The following is a 20,524-nucleotide window of genomic DNA, read 5'->3' as shown; positions in this document are numbered from 1 at the left end:
ACTGCACACCTGCCTGGAGTCTTGCACGCTCACCTGCAGAGACTGCACACCTGCCTGGAGTCCTGCACACACTGATACATCTCTAACCAACAGATTGTGAAAATAAGCTTTTCCGTCCCTACTTGAATCAGGGTTGTTATAACTGTCTACCACAGCAGTGATTTCCATCCGGACTCAGCCTGTCTGCCGGAGGACATGGCCAGAACTAGAGATTGGCACAGCCGGGATGCAGCCCAGACTCGGGCTGAATGAGGGATCGAGCCAGCTTTCTACAGTACCCCTCGCCTGGGAGTCCTGCTCACTCAATGAATTCATTGCTCGGGGTGTTCAGTGCTTGCAGACGCTTTTCGGCTAGGATGCTCCAGAAGTCAAATGTGTGTTCGGGTTCCAGGGTCATTCGGTGCAGCTACACCTACACAGGTGCCCAACACCCGGGGTGCCCACCTTCAGCCACGAGGGTATCGGCTGCACTGGCCTGGCAGAGGAGGGCGCAGCGCTGCTCCTTTGTGGGACCAGTGCGTGCCCATGGACGTGCGTACGTGTGCCTATGTGTGTGTACTTATTTAGGTCACATTGCAGGACTGAATTGAAGCAATGACCTCACTTCCTCCCCAGCTTTTTAGTTCTGGGTTGCCAAGGAGACAGGAAGCAGGGGGTCAGCAAGGGCTGTTTTACTGAAGCCCTGTTGCTCTGTCTGTCTTTCCCTGTGCCTGCCTCCCTCCCCTCTGCCTCTTCAGATTTCTCCAGTGGTCTCTCTCCCCCCCCCTCCTGTCTGCCCTGTCATCTCTCTCCTCTCTCCTGTCTCTCCCCCTCTCTCATCTCTCCTCTCTCCTGTCTCTCCCCCTCTCTCCTCTGGCCTGTCAATTTCGATTCAATTCAAGGTGCTTTATTAGCATGACCGATGGGTACAATCAGTGTTGCCAAAGCAAATAAAATAATGAAATTCACATGGAACAAAAAAAAGTAAAATAAAATCTACAGACATTTACAACAAAAACATATTATAAAATATTTACATGTATTGTAAACATATGGAGCATGATTGGGAGACAGACTCACTGTTCCTCAGGAGAAACTGAGGAACAGGAGAAACTGAGGAGAAACTCAGCTGGTGAGTTTAATTGGTTTAATTGGAGATAGCAAATCACATATTGGGCTGCCAGTTCAACTGAGTTCCCTCCCCCCTCTCCCAGTAGGACTGGGACCCGTTGTGATTCTGGCACGTGTGGGAACTCTGGGATTAGATTGCTGAATTTAGGGAAGAATGTTTCTCTAATCCTGTCTCTCACTCCTCTCTCCTCTCTTCTGTCTTTTCCCCTTTCTCCTCTCTCCTGTCTCTCCCTCCGCTCTCCTCTCTCTTCCTCCTCCCTCCTCTCTCCTGTCTCCTGTCTCTCCCTCCTCTTCTCTCTCTCCTGTCTCCTGTCTCTCCCTCCCCTCTCTCTTCCTCTTGCAGTCTCTCACCCTGGTCAGGCCCTTGGCCAGTGTGTTTTATCTCTCTCTCCTGGGTGTCTCTTTCCTCATGGGGACCTTTAGAATTTGTCTTAATGAAATGAATTAGTCCTTCCCCTGCATGTTGCTTGAGCCAGAAGCCAGTGTCGCTGACAGCACCCTGGGAGAGACAACAGAGAGAACTCAGCGCAAACAGGCCAGTGCCTTCAGGCCCCAGAGCTCTCAGTGTGAGTAGGGGGGCGGGGAGGCCGGTTGTGTGGGATTGTGTCTCTGGAAAAACAGGTTGAGTAAAGCTGTATATTCACCTGCGGGACAGAGGACAGGACGGTCCAGTTTCCAGGAAGACAAAGGCAGGAAATTTCATCCTCGTTAGTTAATTGATTCAGCTGGTGAGTTTAATTGGTTTAATTGGTTGCGGTGCCAGTATTCTGGGTAGAGCCAGGGCCAGATTGTGCTGTTCGTAGGCCCGGGTCACTCTCACTCCGACACGTGCAGAAAGAGGGGGAAACGCCGATCAAACGCCGTCGCCTGACACGACGCACTTCAAACTGGTCTCACGCTAACCCACGCCTGCCTGGAGTCCTGCACACTCACCTGCAGAGACTGCACACCTGCCTGGAGTCCTGCACGCTCACCTGTGTCAGGGTGTGTGCGTGCTGTGATAGAGGGTGTGTGTCAGGGTGTATGCACATTAGGTGTGTGTGTCAGGGTGTATGCACATTAGGTGTGTGTGTCAGGAGGTAGAGATTTTTCGGGACCTTGTCTCTCACCAGTCCTTCTGAGGCCTCTCCTTTCAAACATGAGCAGCAAAAGTGTTCTTGACTGTAGCTACTTTCCACTGGCAAATCTAGGTTGTGTGATCTCGTCTACACATAAAACCGCAGCAAATGTATTTTCCGATAAATGCTGTGCGTTGATAAAGGCAGAGCACATCTGCGTCAGGGCGACATGTGCTGATCAGATTAGATAAAGGCGCCGGCTTCTCAAAAACCACTGAAATAAAAGCACAAGATATTTACATTTTCATCTTCTTCAAAAGGTTAGTCAATTTCTAAAGTCCCCTCCCCCTGAGCTCTCCTACACTAACGACTTGGCGTTTCCTGGAAGAGTGAGGTTTATCTGGGCTGTTAAATAACTCTGGTTAATGGAAACCACAGTGCAGCACACAACAGTCAGATTAGATTTCATCAGTCACTCCATATTCTAGAATACTGCTGTGTAGAACAGATTACCACATGTGAGTTACTGGGGTCTGGTTGTTATAATTATAATAGTTGTTTACACTTATATAGCGCTTTTCTGGACACTCCACTCAAAGCGCTTTACTGGGGTCTGGTTGTAGCGGCAGGAGAGTTACTGGGGTCTGATTGTAGCGGCAGGAGAGTTACTGGGGTCTGGTTGTAGCGGCAGGAGAGTTACTGGGGTCTGGTTGTAGCGGCAGGAGAGTTACTGGGGTCTGGTTGTAGCGGCAGGAGAGTTACTGGGGTCTGGTTGTAGCGGCAGGAGAGTTACTGGGGTCTGGTTGTAGCGGCAGGAGAGTTACTGGGGTCTGGTTGTAGCGGCAGGAGAGTTACTGGGGTCTGATTGTAGCGGCAGGAGAGTTACTGGGGTCTGGTTGTAGCGGCAGGAGAGTTACTGGGGTCTGATTGTAGCAGCAGGAGAGTTACTGGGGTCTGGTTGTAGCGGCAGGAGAGTTACTGGGGTCTGGTTGTAGCGGCAGGAGAGTTACTGGGGTCTGATTGTAGCGGCAGGAGAGTTACTGGGGTCTGATTGTAGCAGCAGGAGAGTTACTGGGGTCTGGTTGTAGCGGCAGGAGAGTTACTGGGGTCTGGTTGTAGCAGCAGGAGAGTTACTGGGGTCTGGTTGTAGCAGTTCTGCGCGTCACTTCAACAGTCTCGGTAACACGGCACCTGTGGTGTTGCTGCGCTACAGGCAGGAGGTGGGGCTGCATTTCTGAAATATTGCCGGACACAAACAGACAGTCCCATTTACCGGCTGCCGCAAGGCGACGGGAGAAGTTGTTTTTCTCGTCCTTGTCCAGAAGAGAAAAACAGGAGCGCACTGTGAGTCTTCAAGATCACCGCGAGTGAAGGACAGACCGCACAGCCTCGCAGATGCGGCTCGGATTGGTAAAAACCGGACAAACACGCCGATACCTGGGCTTTACCTACGTGACACAAGCTCAGCACGACGTTCGGGAAATAGTTTTTAATCTTTCGGCTTCCCCACCCACACGGAACTGTGACGGCCCGATCCCCTGCGAGTCAAAACACGTGCCACTTCCTGAGCGGCGTGACTCCTGAAGGGCTCGCCTCGCGCTCGTTCCCCGTCGCCCGTGGACGTGGCCCCGCGGGGCTCGAGGCTGAGCCGGAGGGATGGAGATCGCGCTGGGACTCGCCGCGCTCGCGCTGATCCTCGTGGCGCCGGCCGTGGGACGGGAGCTGAGGAGGAACAATCTCGCCATCACACTCGTAAGAGCACGGCGGGGTCCGCAGCAGGGTTTTGGGGTTTGTGGGTGACCCCGGTCACGATGAGAACATACGATATCCTAAGCAGGCAGTTGGCAGTAAATGGACCGCTGTCGGCTCCAGCAGCGTGGGGCTGCGCAGCTCAGTGCGGTGGAGTTCCGTTCTCCCACACCCCTCCGTGTAAGGACGCGTGTTCTGCTCTTCCTCGGGTCTGTGTCCCTCGGTTCGCTCTGGAGAAGCGCGCTGGCGTGACTCTGTCAGTGTCCCGGAGGATTGTGAAGACAGGTATCAGGTCTCCTCACAGTCCCCGGTCCCAGACTAGAGGTCCAGTCCCTGCAGCTGCTCAGAGCAGGACTGTCCTCTGGGCCCCAGAGTGGATCTGGCTGCTCTTCTCCATTCCAGAGCAGCAACATCTTTTCTAGACCCGGGAGGGGACCAGGATTGCAGACAATCGTGTAATAAATCAGTGCTTACCAGATCTTTATACACTCGCAGCATCTGTTACATTTAAATTCTACACTTTTAACTGTAGATCTCAGCATTTTATTGCTTTGCCTCCAGCTGAGTCTAGAAGATGTAAATGCTGTGTCAACATAAACACCTCAGTTACCCACAGTCTGTTTTTACTGTCTGCATCCAAAACCCTGCACATGTCTTCACTAAACATCATCTGCCACGTGTTTGCTCAGTCCTGAATCGTATCTAAACCTTTTTTCAGTTTCATTTGCTGCCTCTGCAGTGTTTGCTAATCCTCCTCACTTGAGATCATCTGCGAACCTGTCTAGTTTACTAACGACACCAGGATCGAGATTCCTGATATAAAGTAATTAGTGGTCCTGGTACTCAGCCTGCGGTAGCCCTCTGTTTTGCGTGTTCACCCTCAGTGTGTGCCCTCTGTCTTTTATTTCATGACCAATTCTTAGTCTGATCGCCCACTTTTCCCAGGATGCCTACTGCTCGCAATTTGAGAATTAATCATTTGTGAAGATCTTTATCAAAACCATTCAGAAAATCTAACTGCACCACATCATACTGTATGCCCAGTCTGTGTATCCATTCCTACTGTTACTTGTTCAGACACGTTCGACAAAATCGGCCCTTTCTAAATCCATGTTGACGGTTTCCTAGAATCTTGTTTCCATACAGGTGATCCTTAGTTTACCTGTAGCGGTTTACATGTGACAGAAGTCAGACTTATTGTTAAGCCGTGACTTGGCTGGGCTTTGTCACTCTTGCTGTGGATGTGCATGATGTGAGCAGGTCACTAGTCCCAGGTTCAAGCCCTGTCTCGGGAGACTGTTAAAAGAGCCACATGTGAATAACTTCTCCTCAATACAGCTGGTGAGATTCCAGCTGGCTCTGGAGCTTCATTCATCCTCGGTGCAGGAAAACTGGCGCTTCTATACTGACGCTGTTCAACACAGAACTGTCCTTCGGCCCCTGAGGCCTGTGTCCATTCCTCCTGAGTGGTCGCTGGAGAGAAGTCCTCCTGCTGTCTAGAAGTGTCCTCTCACTGCCCTGAGGGAGTCCACTCCAGCCTTCACAGGCCTGTTGCTGAACTGGCTTTTTATTTCTCCCAGCCTGTCTTGTAATATTCCTTGACAGCTCTTTCTTGGCCTGTCTAATATTTTAAACTGTGTTGCAAGTCGTTGAGTTCCCTTTCTTTCACTGGATCCTGTTGTTTTTAATATTTTTTGTGAAGCGTTTTCTTTTTCCTTTTTTTCCTCATTGATTTGTTCAGCCCTTGGGGATATTGTGTTTTACGTTTCGATTTATTTGCTTCGTGCTTTGAGCAGAGTCGGTTTAATCTGCTGCTGTCCTTTCTCCACGGACTCAATCTCAGTTTTGTCCCATTTCACTTCTCTTGTTCTGTACCGTGTTCCTCTCAAGTCAGCTTTCCGGAAATCGTAAACATCAGATTTCAAGTCGGCCAGCTCAGTTTCAGAGTGTGCTTTACAGCGTGTTGTAATCCCGGCTCTCTCACTTCCCTTTGCCCCGGCAGTCTCCAGGGCCCGGCGAGCAGATCTGGAGGAGGCTTCCTCTTGAAGGCCCTCTGGCGAGCTGGGCGGGAGCCGTCGCTCTCCGTGTCGGCCCCTGCAGTGAGGGCACCTCGAGTCTCGCACAAACACTGCTTCTTCTTCATTTCATCACACGGTGTTGAGTTAGAGACCTCGGCAAAGTTGGCCCTCCTGCGTCCAGCGCAAACGATGAAACTCACCGCGTTCTGCAGCGCCTGTGCCGTTGAAAGTACCGCTTTCACTCCCGAGATATAGCGCCTTCTTTATTCAGGGCCACACATGACTCTTGTCGCCGTTGTAGGGGGGCTGAGTGACGCCGCACCCTGAAAAAGACTCTGTCTTCAAGACGAGAGGACGTCAGGCGCTGCTTTTCCAGCACAAACCAGCAGGAACGGCGCGCGGACGAATGCTGTGGGTTTCCTTGCTGAATCATGATCAACAGCTGTGTCTGGTGCTCTACGGTATTGGCCCAACTCTGCAGCTTTGGAATGTTATTCAACTCCGCAGGGATACGGAGACTCCTAATTCCTCTAGCTGTCGTTCCCGAACCTGTGAGGTCTTTGGCATAGAGTGCTGTGCCGTCTCTCCGGAAGGGAGCGTGTCTGCCGACGTTATTCCTCCCCAGCAGTTTCAGCTGAGCAGCTCTCTGGGACTCAATCAATCAATCATTCAATCAAACTTTATTGATCAAGGGCACAACAATGCAGCAGTGGTTGCTGGTAATGAAATGTCTTTTCTACGAGCTCACAGGGGGGGGGGGGAGAGAAAAATAAAAAATATTTGTAACGAATTAAGGTGACATAATAATAGATAATAATGTAATAGAAATTGAATGAGATAAACTCAGACAAGACTCAATATGAGTTGAGCTGCTCTGTGTCCAGGGAGTGCAGTGTGCCCATGGCCATGAGGCCACTACAGGTGATTTGCTAAAGGAGCTGCAGGTTGGCTGTCCAGCGGTCATGTTGCCTGGAGGAAGAAGCTGCTCCGTGATCTGTTGGACTTTTGCCGAATTTCAGTGACGTCACCCCCCAGCGTGGCTGCCTCCTGCCTGCTGCTCCCAGCTCGGCCGTCTCGTTTCTCCCTTGGTCTTTGCTCCCATGAAACTTCATTTTCATTTTCCTTGGTTCCCCACCCTTCCCCCCCAGTTTAAACGTTTCTGGATCTCCTCGTGGATTCGCGGTGTCCGTTGGTCCGTCCCGTCGGTACCGAAGCCCGGGAGATGTCTCCAGTGCCCACGGGCTGTGCAGACGGGTCGGCACCTGGAGTTGCTGTGTCTCAGTCTCCTGCCAGGCTGTCTACATCTGTCTGGGACGGGTCCTGTGGGTCCTGTGTCCTTTCGGCCATCATGGACAGTGTCCAGCACCAGCTGTCCCAGCCGGAAGCCTCTTGACTTCACCAGAACTCCGGTCCAGGGAGACAGCAGGTCCTGGTCCCTGGCCGGGGTCACTCAGCCCTAGTGTCCTTGACACCCAGTGCCTCTGTCTGGACTCCTAGTGGACACCAGGGATTGAGGTTCCTGACCACTCATGGACGTGTCCCAAATCCGATTCCGGGTTCGAGAGTGCACCGCGGGTTATCCATTCGGCAAAACAGAAGTTCCTTCTGCAGCGGTTGAGTGAGAGCGATGTTTCCTCTGTCCTGTCCTGCTGTGACAGCTGCCAGTCCCACAAGGGAAGATTAGACATGAGACCATGAGAAGCACAGACACTGGAGCACAAAGCGAAGTTGTTGATGAAGCACATGAACGATCTCTCCCGTTAAGGGTTACTCCTGAAATTCAGCTAACAGGTAACTAACTGGTGTGGGCAGTGTTGTGGTGCTTACCTGCACCAGGTAAATCGCGGGGAGTGCATTGTGCAGAGTCAGCGGTCAAGGGTCACTGCATCATGTCTCCAGGGGTCTGGGACGATGTATGGGGCTTACATCCAGTGATTGACATGGGGAGAGCCCAGCTCCTTCCTCCTGTGCTATTATTAATCTCATTAAACTAATTCCTGTTCAAGAGCTGTCCACACCTCTTCAGGTGCTGCGAGTTTGACACCTGTACAGCCCAGTCCTGCGTCCAGTGACGTCACGCTGCTCTGAGCTGATGGACACAGCTGGCTGTGAAGACGCTGTACTGACAGGCGGTGAGATGGTTACTGCATAGCGAGTAGCCCAGGGGAGCTGTAACCCACGAGTGCAGCGCTGCAGAGCTCAGCACCTTATGAGCTCTAACTGAAAATACCAGCCCAGGGCCAGCCAGCTAGCAGCTGAGCAAACAGATAGATTGAGGTCCAATTGCCTGTAATGACGCTGGTAATCCACTGACAGTCTAGTGCTTTAAATGTAGCATTGTGTGTTGGAGTGTAGCCTGGAGACCGAGTGTTGAAGTACAGTGTCGCCTGGAGACCGAGTGTTGGAGTGTCGCCTGGAGACCGAGTGTTGGAGTGTTGCCTGGAGACCGAGCGTCGGTATATGGCCTATAGAGCTCTTTTCCAGTGGGATTTGGCATCTCTTGCCCTAGGCAGTGACAGGCGCCTTTGAAATGTTACAGATGGATACCTGCAACAAAAGTGTACACACCTTCCTGGTTGTCTTTGTGGTTGAGGGCGTTGTCTTTCCTGCAGGTGCAGTTCAGCATGAAGATTCTTCTCTGTTTTGCAATCACACACGCAGTCACAGCGCTGGAGACGGCAGCTCAGTATTCTGTGCAAATAATGAAATGTTGATCTTGAAATTGAAAAGGCAGAAGAAGATCTTGGTCTGTGGCTGTGTAAAAATGAGCAATAGGCTTTGGCCAAGCGACAGCGGATCCTGCTGTCTGTGGCCGCTCGGCTCTGTGCTTGGAGCTGTGTCTCGGGTCCTGCTGCAGTGGCTCTGCAGTCTGGCTGTGCTCAGTCTCACACTGGGCAGGTCCAGCCCCCACAGGAGCCTGCGGAACTCCCAGGACAGTCCACAGCGCATTGGGGGTCCCCGGCTAGGGTTCGGTCTGCACTGAGGCGGGGTTCCAGCTGGACTGCGGTGGGGATTGGTGAATATTGGGGTTCAGTCTGGACTGCAGTGGGGATTGGTGAATATTGGGGTTTGAGCTGGACTGTGGTGGGGATTGGTGAATACTGGGGTTCAGTCTAGACTGCGGTGGGGATTGGTGAATACTGGGGTTTGAGCTGGACTGCAGTGGGGATATTGGGGAGTATGAGCAGGGAGACGCAGAGGAGCACTACGAACAGCGGTGGTGCCGGAGGCTCAGGGACACCCGTCAGAGTCTGGGCTGCAGTTGTTGCTCTTCTTCCCACAAGAGGGGTGTCTGCAGACGCAGAGCCGCTGTTCTGTCGGGCCATCCCAGCTGTCGCCCCCACAGTTCCTCCCCATGAATGCAAAACCTGTGTCGTGTTTTTTTCTCCTTCTGTAAAACTGAGGTGTTGCTCAACAGCCCTTTGACAAGCTTCCTCTGTGCAGCGCTGCCAACGCCCTCTCTCTCTCTGCTCTCTGTCTCTGCAGGTCCGAGAGCTGGCTGGTAAGTTCCTTCACTTGGCGGGTCTGCGGAGCGCCTGAGCAGGACACACACAGGCGCCGTGGGAAGAGGAGTCCTTCCTGCGCTGTGCCTGGACGCAGCCCTGCTCCCGCCCTGCAGGTGGCGCTGGATTCGCTCTGACACGTTGGCTCCTCATGGGGGCTGCTGGAGGTCCAGAATCTGACCCCGGCCTCTCTCTCCTCCAGACCCTCACCGGACCGGGCCGGAGCCGGAGCCGGAGGCCAGGCCCAGCCTGACCCTCTCGACACTGACGCTGTGCCCGCCCGGACAGGCCCACTGCAGCACCTGTGTCAGGGCCCAGGTGGCGCTGCCCTGCAGGGGTGAGTCTCTGGCCCCTGGACAGGGGGCCCCCTGCGCTCTTCCTCACCGGCCTCACATCACAGGTCATTAACTGCAGCAAACAGTGAAATCAAGAATATCACGCCAAGCTCTCCCTGCTGCCTGTTCTCGTAATGATCTCCGAGAGCCCGGAAAACACTCCTGTAGTTCAAGCCACGTCTCCAAGGCGGAGCTCTTTCGCCCTCTGGTGGAGACCTCTGTCCCTGCAGCACTCCGCCAGCTGCTGGCTTCTGAACACAGGCAGCACAGAGTGGTCCTTGTCCCCGCCCCGCCCCCGGCTCTGCTTTCACTGCTCTCTGTCGCCCCCTCTCGCTCAGTCTCCCTCATTGCACGTGTCCCATCTTCTGCTCTCAGTTCTGCCCAGAAACATTGTGCTGGACTTCCTGGAGCTGAGCAGCAACCGCCACTGGGAGGTCAGGGTGCGCGGGAGACGCCGTGCCACTACAGAAACCTGGAAAGTAAGAAACCCCTCATCGGTTTTTCCCCTCCGCCACCGGCTCTGTCCTGCGTGCTGCATGGACGGCTCTGATCGGCTCTCTCTCCTCTCTTCCCTCTCCCCTCTGTCTGTCAGTGGCAGGAGCAGAGAAGGGCTTGGAAGATACTGGAGCCCCCAGACCCACAGCTGAATTCGTCACACACACCCAGAACTGTAAGATGTGTCTGTCTGCTGAATCTGACTGGCCCTGTGTCTCTCTGTACTCCTGTCTCCCTCTGCGTCTCCCTGCGTCTCCCTGCGTCACCCTGCGTCTTTCTGTCCCGCTGCGTCTCGCTGTGTCTCCCTGTGTCTCTATGTCTCTCTGTGTCCTTGTGTCTTTCTGTACTCCTATGTCTCTCTGTGTCCTTGTGTCTTTCTGTACTCCTATGTCTCTCAGTGCCTCTTTGTGCTCCTGTGCTCCTCACTGTATCACTCTCTCTCTCTGTCTGTCTGTCCCTCTCAGTGGCAGCTGTCCTATGAGTGTTTTGAGGCAGAGGGGGGGCGTGATGTCCTGGTGTCTGTGTCTAGCAGTGAGCTCCAGGAGCCGGTGAGTGTGGCCTACACGGTGGAGGACAGCGAGAGAGGTACGTCACTGCAGGGAGCAGCCTGAGAACATTGCAGGAGTGCAGGAGTTCACCATGTGATGTTCTATTCATTATAGCAGATTGCAGTGTCCAATATTTTATTTGAGTTTACTCTGTTGTGGCGTATGACAGTATAACAGTTTATTCTACACTACAGCAGTATGTTGCAGTACATTGTTGGATGTAATTGAATATTACAACGTCAGGTAATTAGATTCAGTTCCTGTAAAGAAGTAGCAGTGTTCAGTCTGGGACACTAACAGCCCACACCTTGTTTTTGTACCTGTTGGGAAATCGTGAACTCCCACTGCTATAAAGTGCTGGAGGGTGCAGCGTGTGCTGGAGGGTGCAGCGTGTGCTGGAGGGTGCAGCGTGTGTGCTGGAGGGTGCAGCGTGTGTGCTGGAGGGTGCAGCGTGTGCTGGAGGGTGCAGCGTGTGTGCTGGAGGGTGCAGCGTGTGAGCTGGAGGGTGCAGCGTGTGAGCTGGAGGGTGCAGCGTGTGTGCTGGAGGGTGCAGCGTGTGCTGGAGGGTGCAGCGTGTGTGCTGGAGGGTGCAGCGTGTGAGCTGGAGGGTGCAGCGTGTGAGCTGGAGGGTGCAGCGTGTGCTGGAGGGTGCAGCGTGTGAGCTGGAGGGTGCAGCGTGTGCTGGAGGGTGCAGCGTGTGTGCTGGAGGGTGCAGCGTGTGAGCTGGAGGGTGCAGCGTGTGCTGGAGGGTGCAGCGTGTGAGCTGGAGGGTGCAGCGTGTGCTGGAGGGTGCAGCGTGTGTGCTGGAGGGTGCAGCGTGTGAGCTGGAGGGTGCAGCGTGTGTGCTGGAGGGTGCAGCGTGTGAGCTGGAGGGTGCAGCGTGTGAGCTGGAGGGTGCAGCGTGTGTGCTGGAGGGTGCAGCGTGTGAGCTGGAGGGTGCAGCGTGTGCTCGAGGGTGCAGCGTGTGAGCTCGAGGGTGCAGCGTGTGTGCTGGAGGGTGCAGCGTGTGCTCTCACACACTCTGGTGTGCTTGGCACTCACTGCAGGCCCCGTGTTCAACGTGACCCTGGATGGACCTGCTCGCGCCCTGGTGGTGTCTGTGCTCCCTGGGCCAGTGCTGAAGGCGCGGCTGTGCTACCAGCACTTCATCGTCTGTGATGACCTCTCCCCCCCGGTCACTGGCCTGGTGAGGACACCTGTCTGTGTACTCGCAGCCTGCTTCTCTCTGTCCTCTTCTCTGTCTCGCTCCGGTCCTGACAGCGGTGAGGTTCCTACCCCTTGCCTACAGAGCCAGTCGAGTGTCCTCTGTGTGTCGAACGCCTGCGCCCGCTCCTGTCCCGGGCTCCTCTGCCCAGGAGCGCGGAGAGCCAGGCGTCTCCGTACCCCTCCTGACCCTCTGTGTGTCGCAGGTGGACCCCAGCGAGGCTCTGAGCGCCCGCCTGTCCTTCCCCCTCCTGCTGCCCTGCCTGTGTGTGGAGGTAAGAGTCCGACTCCCTCAGCTGCCAGAGCGGGGTGGGGGGTCAGAGGAGGAGACACGGGACACAGAGAGAAGGGGAGATCGTTCTCCCAGTGGAGCCCCGCTAGCAGAGAGGCATTTCATCCTTGGAACAGTCAAGGCAGCACAAATCACACACTGGACTGCAGACTTACAGCTGTCTGTCTCTCAGCCTGCGCACACCTCTTTCTGCAGGTGTATCGTCTGGGGTACGACCACTGGCGCCGGACAGCCTGCCCCCTGAAGGACCAGCCCTGGGACAGTGAGTGTGCCCTTCTCTCTGAGCTTCCTGAAGGCCTTCTCTCACACACACACACACACACGGGTGCCGTCAGCCACTGAACTGAGTCAGTAGAGGGTGCTGTGTTGATTGTGACCACCAGAGGGAGCACAGTACATACATCGAGTACAACTGTGGTGGACAGCACTGATGTGGAATGCATACAGTCATAAGAGTATTAAATAAATATCCTTACACTTCTATACTGCTTTTCTGGGAACTCCACTCAAAGCTCTTTACAGGTAACGGGGATCCCCTCCACCCCCACCAGTGTGCAGCCCCACCTGGATGATGCACCAGTCCTCTCTCACACACCAGCTCTCAGTGGGGAGGAGAGCAGAGGGATGAAGCCAGTTCAGAGATGGGGATTAGTAGGAGGCCAAGATCAGTAAAGGCCAGGGGGGCAGTAATTTTAAATCCTACAATTTGCCTTTTTATTGCTTCCTGTAGTGTCTAGAAGATGGAAATGATGTGTCAACATGAACACCTCAGTCTTTTCCATAAGCGGCCTCTTCTGTCTCAGTTTCCCCATTTGTATTTACAGTTTATGTTTTTACTGCCTGCATGCAAAACCCTGCACTTGTCTCCATTAAACATCATCTGCCAGGTGTTTGTTCAGTCCAGTCCTGAATTGTATCTAAACCTTTTTCAGTTTCATTTGAGATCATCTGCGAACCTGTCTAGTTTACTAACGACACCAGGATTGAGATTCCATATATATACTAATTAGAGCAGTGGTCCTAGTACACATCCCTGTGGTACTCCTACTCTCTACAGCAGTTTGAGAATTGATCATTTATGGGGAACTTAATCGATCCTTCTGACAATCTCAGTACTCAGACCATGTGCTCTGAGTGAGTCCAGAACTGCTGCTTGTAAACCCCTGTCTGGAGGAACTGATACTCATCTGGACCAGTATTGTCCATAGGATTGTGTTCCCCTATGCAGGCATCCTGTATTCCTGCAGCTTTAACAATTTATCTCCCTGAATTTGTCACTTGAACTGAACAGTTTTTCAGTTTCAGTACTGACTGTTAACTTCAGCTCTGGTTTATTCCAGCACGGGCTGATGATTTGTGGCGATCCAGCACTATTCACTTCCTGGGTCAGAGGTCAGGCAGCACGCTGACCCTGAGGTGGGACTCTCCCTGCCCTCTACCAGACAGCTCTGCATCCCTCTGCTGGAGAGACAGTGAAACTGCACCCAGTGCATGCAGAGTGATAGTCAACTCCACACTGAAGAGGGAAGACTCTGTGAGTAACACTACTACAGCAGTACTGCAACTAATATTGATAGCACTACGGAGAATAACAATAATGAATCTACAACAGACAGTCTAAGAGTGCGTATTAATTATAGATCAAGCAAGATTACTGTAACTGCTGAGGGGAATTATAGTCTCAATACCAAATCGGTGAGCAAGAAGGAGCCTGTGAACTCATGTATTTTACTAAAATCATTGAATGGGGAAACAGACTGGTTAACAATCCCAAACTGGACCCCAGTGAGCGGCTGGTGTCTGAGACGGCTCTAGAAAGACTGTGACCCCCCTCCTCCCTCCCTCAGGTGTACACAATCTCCGGAGTGGACAGACACCCACAGCTGTGTGTCCAGGTGAGTATCGTACATCGGGGACGGGGGGCCCTCGCTCAGGGTGGGAAGGACTTGTTCTGTGGCCAAACAGAGTTTTCTTTCATATTTAAAAGTGCACAGACTTGTTAATAGGACTTAACTGTGTGGAGATACTCATGGGCAGAGTGGGCAACAGTAAGTGAGAGTCTGTGGGAGTTGGTAGCAGTCAGTGGAAATGTGTGATCATGTGTGTGTGTGGATGAGTGGATGGATAGCATCTTTTTTCTAAGATGTATGTTATTTAACTTGTTGTTGTTGTTGTTGCTGCCGCTGTTCTGTGTTTATGTTGTTGGTGTTTCCTTAATGTCTCTGTATGGGAGCAGACATGCAAACAAGCACATCATGGCACCTGTGCACATGACAATAAACTGAACTGAGTTGATGAGTGTGTGTGTGAGGCTCAGGGATTGTGTGAAAGTATCTGTTGCTGTGCTTGTGTGTGTTTCAGTGCTTGTTTTGAGTTGTGACAGACCTGCTTGTTTCCTTCTCCCTGCAGTTATCCTACAAAGACAGCTACCACGTAGAGTGTCCCTTTGGCCCAGGTGGGTCAAGACGTTCTGATTCCCTTACCAGTGGAACCCAGTTATTTATAGATGGAGTGTAACTGTTGTCTGCCAGGCGCTGAAGGAGCCTGGGCAGTAATTCTCACGACAGCTCGGGGCGATGGCCTGGCCTCTCTGCAGCCTGTGGCTGAATGTCTCTCCCCTGTGCTCCAGGAGACACGGACTGGACAGCGGAGGTCACGCCTGCCGGCTCGCTCCAGCACCTGCGCATCACCTCTGGCGTCCCAGCATCCTTCAGTGCCGGGCTGTGCCGCCGCGAGGAGGGGCGCTGCGTCCCTGTGGCGCCCGTGCACAGCGCCTCGCTGGTGAGAGAGCGGGGGCCAGGAGCTGCAGACGGGGGCGATCGCTGAGGCTGTGCAGGGGGTCAAGGGAGCCCGGTCTCCCTGGTCTCCAGCTGAGGAGGACGTGGGAGGAGACTGCATGAGCATGCAGCGTTGTGAAAGGTGCTGCTGAGGTCTGCTCCTTCAGGGGTTAATGCTGCGCTCTGTCCTGCAGGACTCGAGTTCGAACGCCACGGAGCTGCGCATGACTCTGAGCTCTCCGGGCCCCTGGCTTTGCGTGCAGGTATGTCTCCCCTGTCCTCAGATGGGCTGTTCTGAAATGTGAGGGGACGTTTGTGTGGCTTTGTTTTTGGGGGGGGATGTGAATGTTGGGGGACAGGACTTCGTGCTGTGTGCACAGCTCTGGTCTTCAGGATAAATCGGAGATGCTGCTGCTCAACAGCGCAGACTGTCCAGAGAAGAGCAGCCAGATACAGTACATCCCAGACCTTCAGGGACTGTCCCCCACCGACAGGCTACTGAGAGAACTGAGACGACTTGGAGGGGAGCAGGTTCCAGTGCTCAGAATGCTCAGAGACCAGAGCAAAGTCACCGCAGCAGAGTCTTCAGTGAGCTGTGTGTGACCCTCCTAAATCTTATCTGTCTGTTTTATAGTCCTCTTGAACAGCTGGGTAAACAGGCCTGAACCACAAACACTGGTGGTTAAGGGCTGGTTAGGTGGTGCTGGTCTCTATTTTTCATGTTTAACCCAGAGGGCTTTGCCATATGACGAAACCAGCCCTTAGTATTATTTAGATTGGAGCTCAATAAACTGATCATTAAATACTGACTTACAGTGGTAATGTACGCTACTACAGGACATCCCTCTTCAATCATCATTTTTGTAATATACAGTACCTCCCGCTTTCAAAGGCAAAATCCCATGAAGATCAGGACTGTATCAGTTACGGATGGGTACTGTAGACTTCATCATCATCATCATCATCATAATATGCCACCCTTACACTGTTACTAACTCCTGGGACATTGGTCTGGAAATCTGTGTCTGGAGGCAAGAGCGCCCCCTACTGGCTCTCTGCCCTCTGTTCCTCTCTCCCAGTTCAGTACTTCTTCAGGTGTCTGCGTCCACAAGAGATATAAAAGGGTAGAAAGATAGAAAGAATAGCCCCTCCTGCCCCTGACTGTCCCTTCCTGTGTCCCCCAGGTGTGGCGTACAGACGTGGCGTTCTCGGCGAAGACACTGCTGTGCCCTTACAGTGAGTGTCTCTTCTGCTGTCAGGAGTGGGCCAGGGATTGGGAGCAGGGAGTTCAGAGCGGGCAGCCCAGCAACGGGGCAGGTCAGCTCTGCTGCCCTCCAGCCCCGGTGTCCTGGCTGGGCCCCTGTCTGTTCCAGAGGGAGGGGGTTCTTCTGTGTGGAGTTTGCATGTTCTCCCGTGTTTCATGTTGGTGCTTGCTGGGTGTTCTGACTTCATCCCACTTCACGAAGAAAAACAGGAGCAGTGCGTGCAGCTCTCCAGGACTCCCTGTGCTGCCAGATGAGAATGTACATTTTCACACAAAAAGAAGCGAGTATGCAGATTCCTTCTCTGATATAAAAACCTGGGCGACTCAAACTTTCCTTCACTCAAAGTGCAACTAGACTGAGGTCATGCTGCTCGGCTCCTCCGTCATCTGCGTCAGGCCAGGGCAGTTACCCTGTCTGTGTTCGCCTACCCCCAGCTCTTTCAAGCCCAGACTCGAAACCTCCTCCTTCAGAAGGGCTTTGCTAAATTAGCGTCTCTCTCTGCTCCATTTTTTAACCTCTGGTGCATTATAACCGATAGCCTTTCTTATATGTCCTCACATTGTAATTTGCTGTCCTTATAACTGTTTTTTTCTTTCTTTTATACCTAATGTAAAGCACTTTGAGACGTAACTTTTTAAGGCGCTATATAAAATAAAGCTTGTTTTTATGTCTGGGACACAGTTCCCACCCCAGCTGTTGGCAGGATCCTCCGGACCCTTGAGGAAACCGCCGGGTGAGACTCCCGTGTCAGCAGACGGATGACCTGCTCTCATTCCTGTCGATTCTTCCTTAGATCCCAACGGGAGGCTCGGACTCATGGCTCTGGCCACTCTCATCCTGTCCTTCTCCGCGACGCTGCTGCTGTTCCTGGGATACCTGGGCGTCCGGAGGAGACTGTCAGGTGGGCCTGTGGGGGGGCTCCAGAGGCACTGCTGGCTTCAGCCATATAATCCATCGCTCGGCGGTTATTTCCGGTCATGAGCGCTTTTCAGAAGTGAGTTAAGGTGCAAACAAGTTTCACGAGGAGCAGGGGGGCAGATTGCACGCCCTGCTTCCTCCTCACAGAGCGAAAGGAGAGAGAAACCTGCAGAGAAGATGCAAACACGAAGAGAGAGAGGGGAGGGTGAGGAGGGAGAGCCGGTTCGACTCCCCGTGTCTGTGCCTGACCCCACTTTCTCTCTGCCTCCCCCTGCAGGCCCTGTCTGGCAGCACAAGCCCGTGCTGCTGGTGAGCTCCTCGGACTCGGAGCCCCAGGTGTCCGCGGTGTGCGCTCTGGCCTCCCTCCTGCAGAGGGAGCTGTGCTGCGAGGTGCAGCTGTCCCACTGGGCCCAGGGGGCGCTGGCGCAGCTGGGACCCGTGCCCTGGCTGTACGGGCAGAGAGAGGCCGTGAGGAGGGCAGAAGGCAGGGTGCTGATAGCCTGGAGCCCCGAGGGCAGGGAAGTGTACCAGCGCTGGAGAGGAGGTCGAGCTGGTGGAGAGGGAGGGGGAGGAAGAGAGGGAGAGAGGAGCAGCAGGAGACAGGAGGAAGAGACAGAGGGGGAGGAGAGGAGGAGGAAAGAGAGAGGAGCTGCAGAAGGAGAAGGAAAGGAGAAGAGAGGGAGACGAGCGGGAAGAGCGAACAGGAGAGGCGGAGAAGGACGGGGAAGGAAGAAGAGGGAGCAGGGAGCGAAGAGGCCAAAGGGGGCGGCCCGGAGAGCGGAGGAAGAGTGGAGGCTCTGTGCGGGAAGAGAGGGGGAGGAGGGGAGCGGGACCAAGCAGGGGCCCTGCTCTTACACCAGCCCGGTGCTCCAGGCCGCCCTGGCCTGTCTGCTGAGCGAGCTGGGAGGCGGTGGCGGTGGGGAGTTTGCCCTGGTGTCTTTCACGGGGCTCTGCCACAGTCGGGACATACCCCAGAGACTCAGCGGGCTCCCCCACTACCGGCTGCCCCGCGATTTCGGGAGACTGGTGGAGGAGCTGCAGGGGGGCAGAGGGGGCTGCCGGCGCTGCTGGGCCCGGCTCCTGACCAAGACCCTGGCACACAGACTGGCGTGCCAGCTGGCGGCGTGGCTGTGGTCTCCCTGGCGACAGGGGGAGCGGCACCGGCGGGGCAAAGGTCACCACGACCACAGGAAGGGGAAGAGGAGGAGCTCACGCCGGTGAACAGGAGGACAAGCTCAGGGTGCCACGGCGACAGGAGGCGTGGCCCTGACTGGCAGTGGGGCGGGGCTTCCAGCACGCGGGGGCGTGGTCAGAGAGACAGCGTGGTGGCGGTGGTCTGGGCACCACTGCCTGAGTGCTTCTGCACTGGACCACTGCAGCAGGACCCTACAACTACAGCAGATTAGTGCTGAACTTCATAGAGGAGGCTTGAGACAGGACGCTATCTGGCTATTTAGCCAGTTTGCTAGTTAGTAGTTGTTAGTAGTTGTCTTGTGCAGATTCAGTTTTATCGAGCTCAATAAGTCCAAGAACGCGCGCTGGGTCGGCCCCACAGAACAGACAAACTGCAAGGGTTTCCCAGCTCTTACATACAGTTAGAAGAAAGTTTGTTTCACGATCTGAGTGCTTGTCCTGTTCTTTGATATGTAATTCCTTCTTGTCCTGCTCTGTTGTGCTCTAGGTTCTGTCCTTTGATAGGCAGCAGACATTGGTCTGGTTTATCCTGTTTGTGGGTGTTGTTCCTGTCTTTTATTATGTAGTGTTAAGTCACTGGAGCTGCTAAAGCAAGTCAGCTTTATGGCATCTTAGCGTGACTTTTGTTGAAGGCTAAATTAACAGACCCCAGCAACACCTCTCACAATGTGCTTAAGTGGTGCTCCTTGCGATGCTGGATAAGTGAGGTGTATACATGTCCCAGTTCAGTTAATGGATCCTAGGATCTCGTCCAACTGTCTTGGAAGAAACCAGGGTGTCGGCTTCAATAGCATGGCTGGGCAGTGTTCCACACTCCCACAACTCTTTGTGTAAAATAGTGCCTCCTGTCATGACGGGAGGATCCCATCCAATCAAACCGGGGCGTCGGCTTCAGCACCACAGCTGGCCGGCTGTTCCAGACCCCCGCCGCCGCCCGCGCTTGTGGCCAGAAGCTCCTCCTGTTCTCGGACTCACGCCGCTTCCTCCTGGGTTTTCTCTTGCTCAGAATGAAACAGGAACAAACGGTTGAAAGACTTACGTCAGCGGCTTGTGAATAACATCTCTCTTCTCCTCAATACAGCTGGTGAGATTCCAGCTGGCTCTGGAGCTTCATTCATCCTCGGTGCAGGAACACTGGCGCTTCTATACTGACGCTGTTCAACACAGAACTGTCCTTCGGCCCCTGAGGCCTGTGTCCATTCCTCCTGAGTGCTCACTGGAGAGAAGTCCTCCTGCTGTCTAGAAGTGTCCTCTCACTGCCCTGAGGCAGTCCACTCCAGCCCTCACAGGCCTGTTGCTATTGTAGACTGAGCTAACGTTTTATTTCTTTTCGCCTCTGTTGTAATGTGCCGTGGCACGCAGTGCTGCCCCCCCCAGGGAGAACAGAGACGCCTGGCCGGCTGAGAGAGCCGCTGTCGGGCCGGCCCAGGCCCGTTTCGGTTCATGGCTGCGCGGGTCGTGAGAAGGAAGTGTGAAAATGTGTTACATCTCTTCAGTCCAGGAATTTGGACAGTTAGTTTTGAAATGCACTGTCTTATGTGTGACTTCCCATTAAAAACAAAGAGCACTTACATCCATCGGTTTTCTGATCACTGGATACACGACAGGGTCATAGGGGGTGTCGGAGCCTAACTGGGCAAACAAGAGGCACAAAATGGGGTACACCCTGCACAGGACACACAAACACACACTCACACCGGGGCCAGTCGACCCACCAGCGAGTCTCTGGACTCTGGGAGGAACCCCACGGAAACGCAGGGAGAACATGCAGACTCCACGCAGACAGCACCCTGGCTGCGGAATTGAGCCCCAGGGCTGTGAGCCAGCAATGCAAAACTTGCTCCCCTGCTCCTGTCTGGGACACAAACTGGTTTGGCAGATATGCATCTTCTTCAACCTCATGGAAATGTGGATGGGCCTGTGATGACTCACTTCCTCAATCCTAGGCAGCGCGTTGCTGAAATACCTGTGCGCGTTTCTCCTACACCGTGTGACGACTGCGGCCCTGCCTGCTGTCCTGGGGCTGCTTTGAAAAGTGGGGGGGGCAGGAGCTGGGAAA

At 53.9% G+C, this 20,524-nt stretch overlaps 1 protein-coding gene across 2 annotated transcripts; it reads left to right on the top strand.

Annotated features, from left to right (window-relative positions):
* Window positions 1-2,662: 2,662 nt before the first annotated feature.
* il17re (interleukin 17 receptor E) lies at window positions 2,663-18,633 on the top strand. 2 transcript variants are annotated; one of them, XM_088637209.1, is made up of 17 exons: window positions 2,663-3,920; window positions 9,422-9,437; window positions 9,641-9,775; window positions 10,149-10,252; window positions 10,366-10,443; window positions 10,733-10,853; window positions 11,863-12,002; window positions 12,226-12,294; window positions 12,507-12,573; window positions 13,652-13,845; window positions 14,159-14,206; window positions 14,721-14,766; window positions 14,941-15,092; window positions 15,283-15,351; window positions 16,273-16,324; window positions 17,147-17,254; window positions 17,549-18,633. In XM_088637209.1, exons 1-17 carry the CDS (start codon window positions 3,825-3,827, stop codon window positions 18,490-18,492), a joined length of 2,439 nt encoding a protein of 812 aa, XP_088493335.1. In that variant the 5' UTR covers window positions 2,663-3,824; the 3' UTR covers window positions 18,493-18,633. The 2 variants fall into 2 exon arrangements, with proteins under 2 accessions (XP_088493335.1, XP_088493334.1); XM_088637208.1 differs by lacking the exon at window positions 9,422-9,437 and having other exon boundaries at window positions 2,664-3,936.
* Window positions 18,634-20,524: the final 1,891 nt, after the last annotated feature.

Source organism: Lepisosteus platostomus, chromosome 6, assembly GCF_059453375.1.
Source record: "Lepisosteus platostomus isolate fLepPlt1 chromosome 6, fLepPlt1.hap1, whole genome shotgun sequence".
Classification (NCBI taxonomy): Eukaryota; Metazoa; Chordata; class Actinopteri; order Semionotiformes; family Lepisosteidae; genus Lepisosteus; species Lepisosteus platostomus.
Note: the sequence above shows the minus strand (reverse complement) of the source record. Positions and strands in the feature narration are given on the sequence as shown.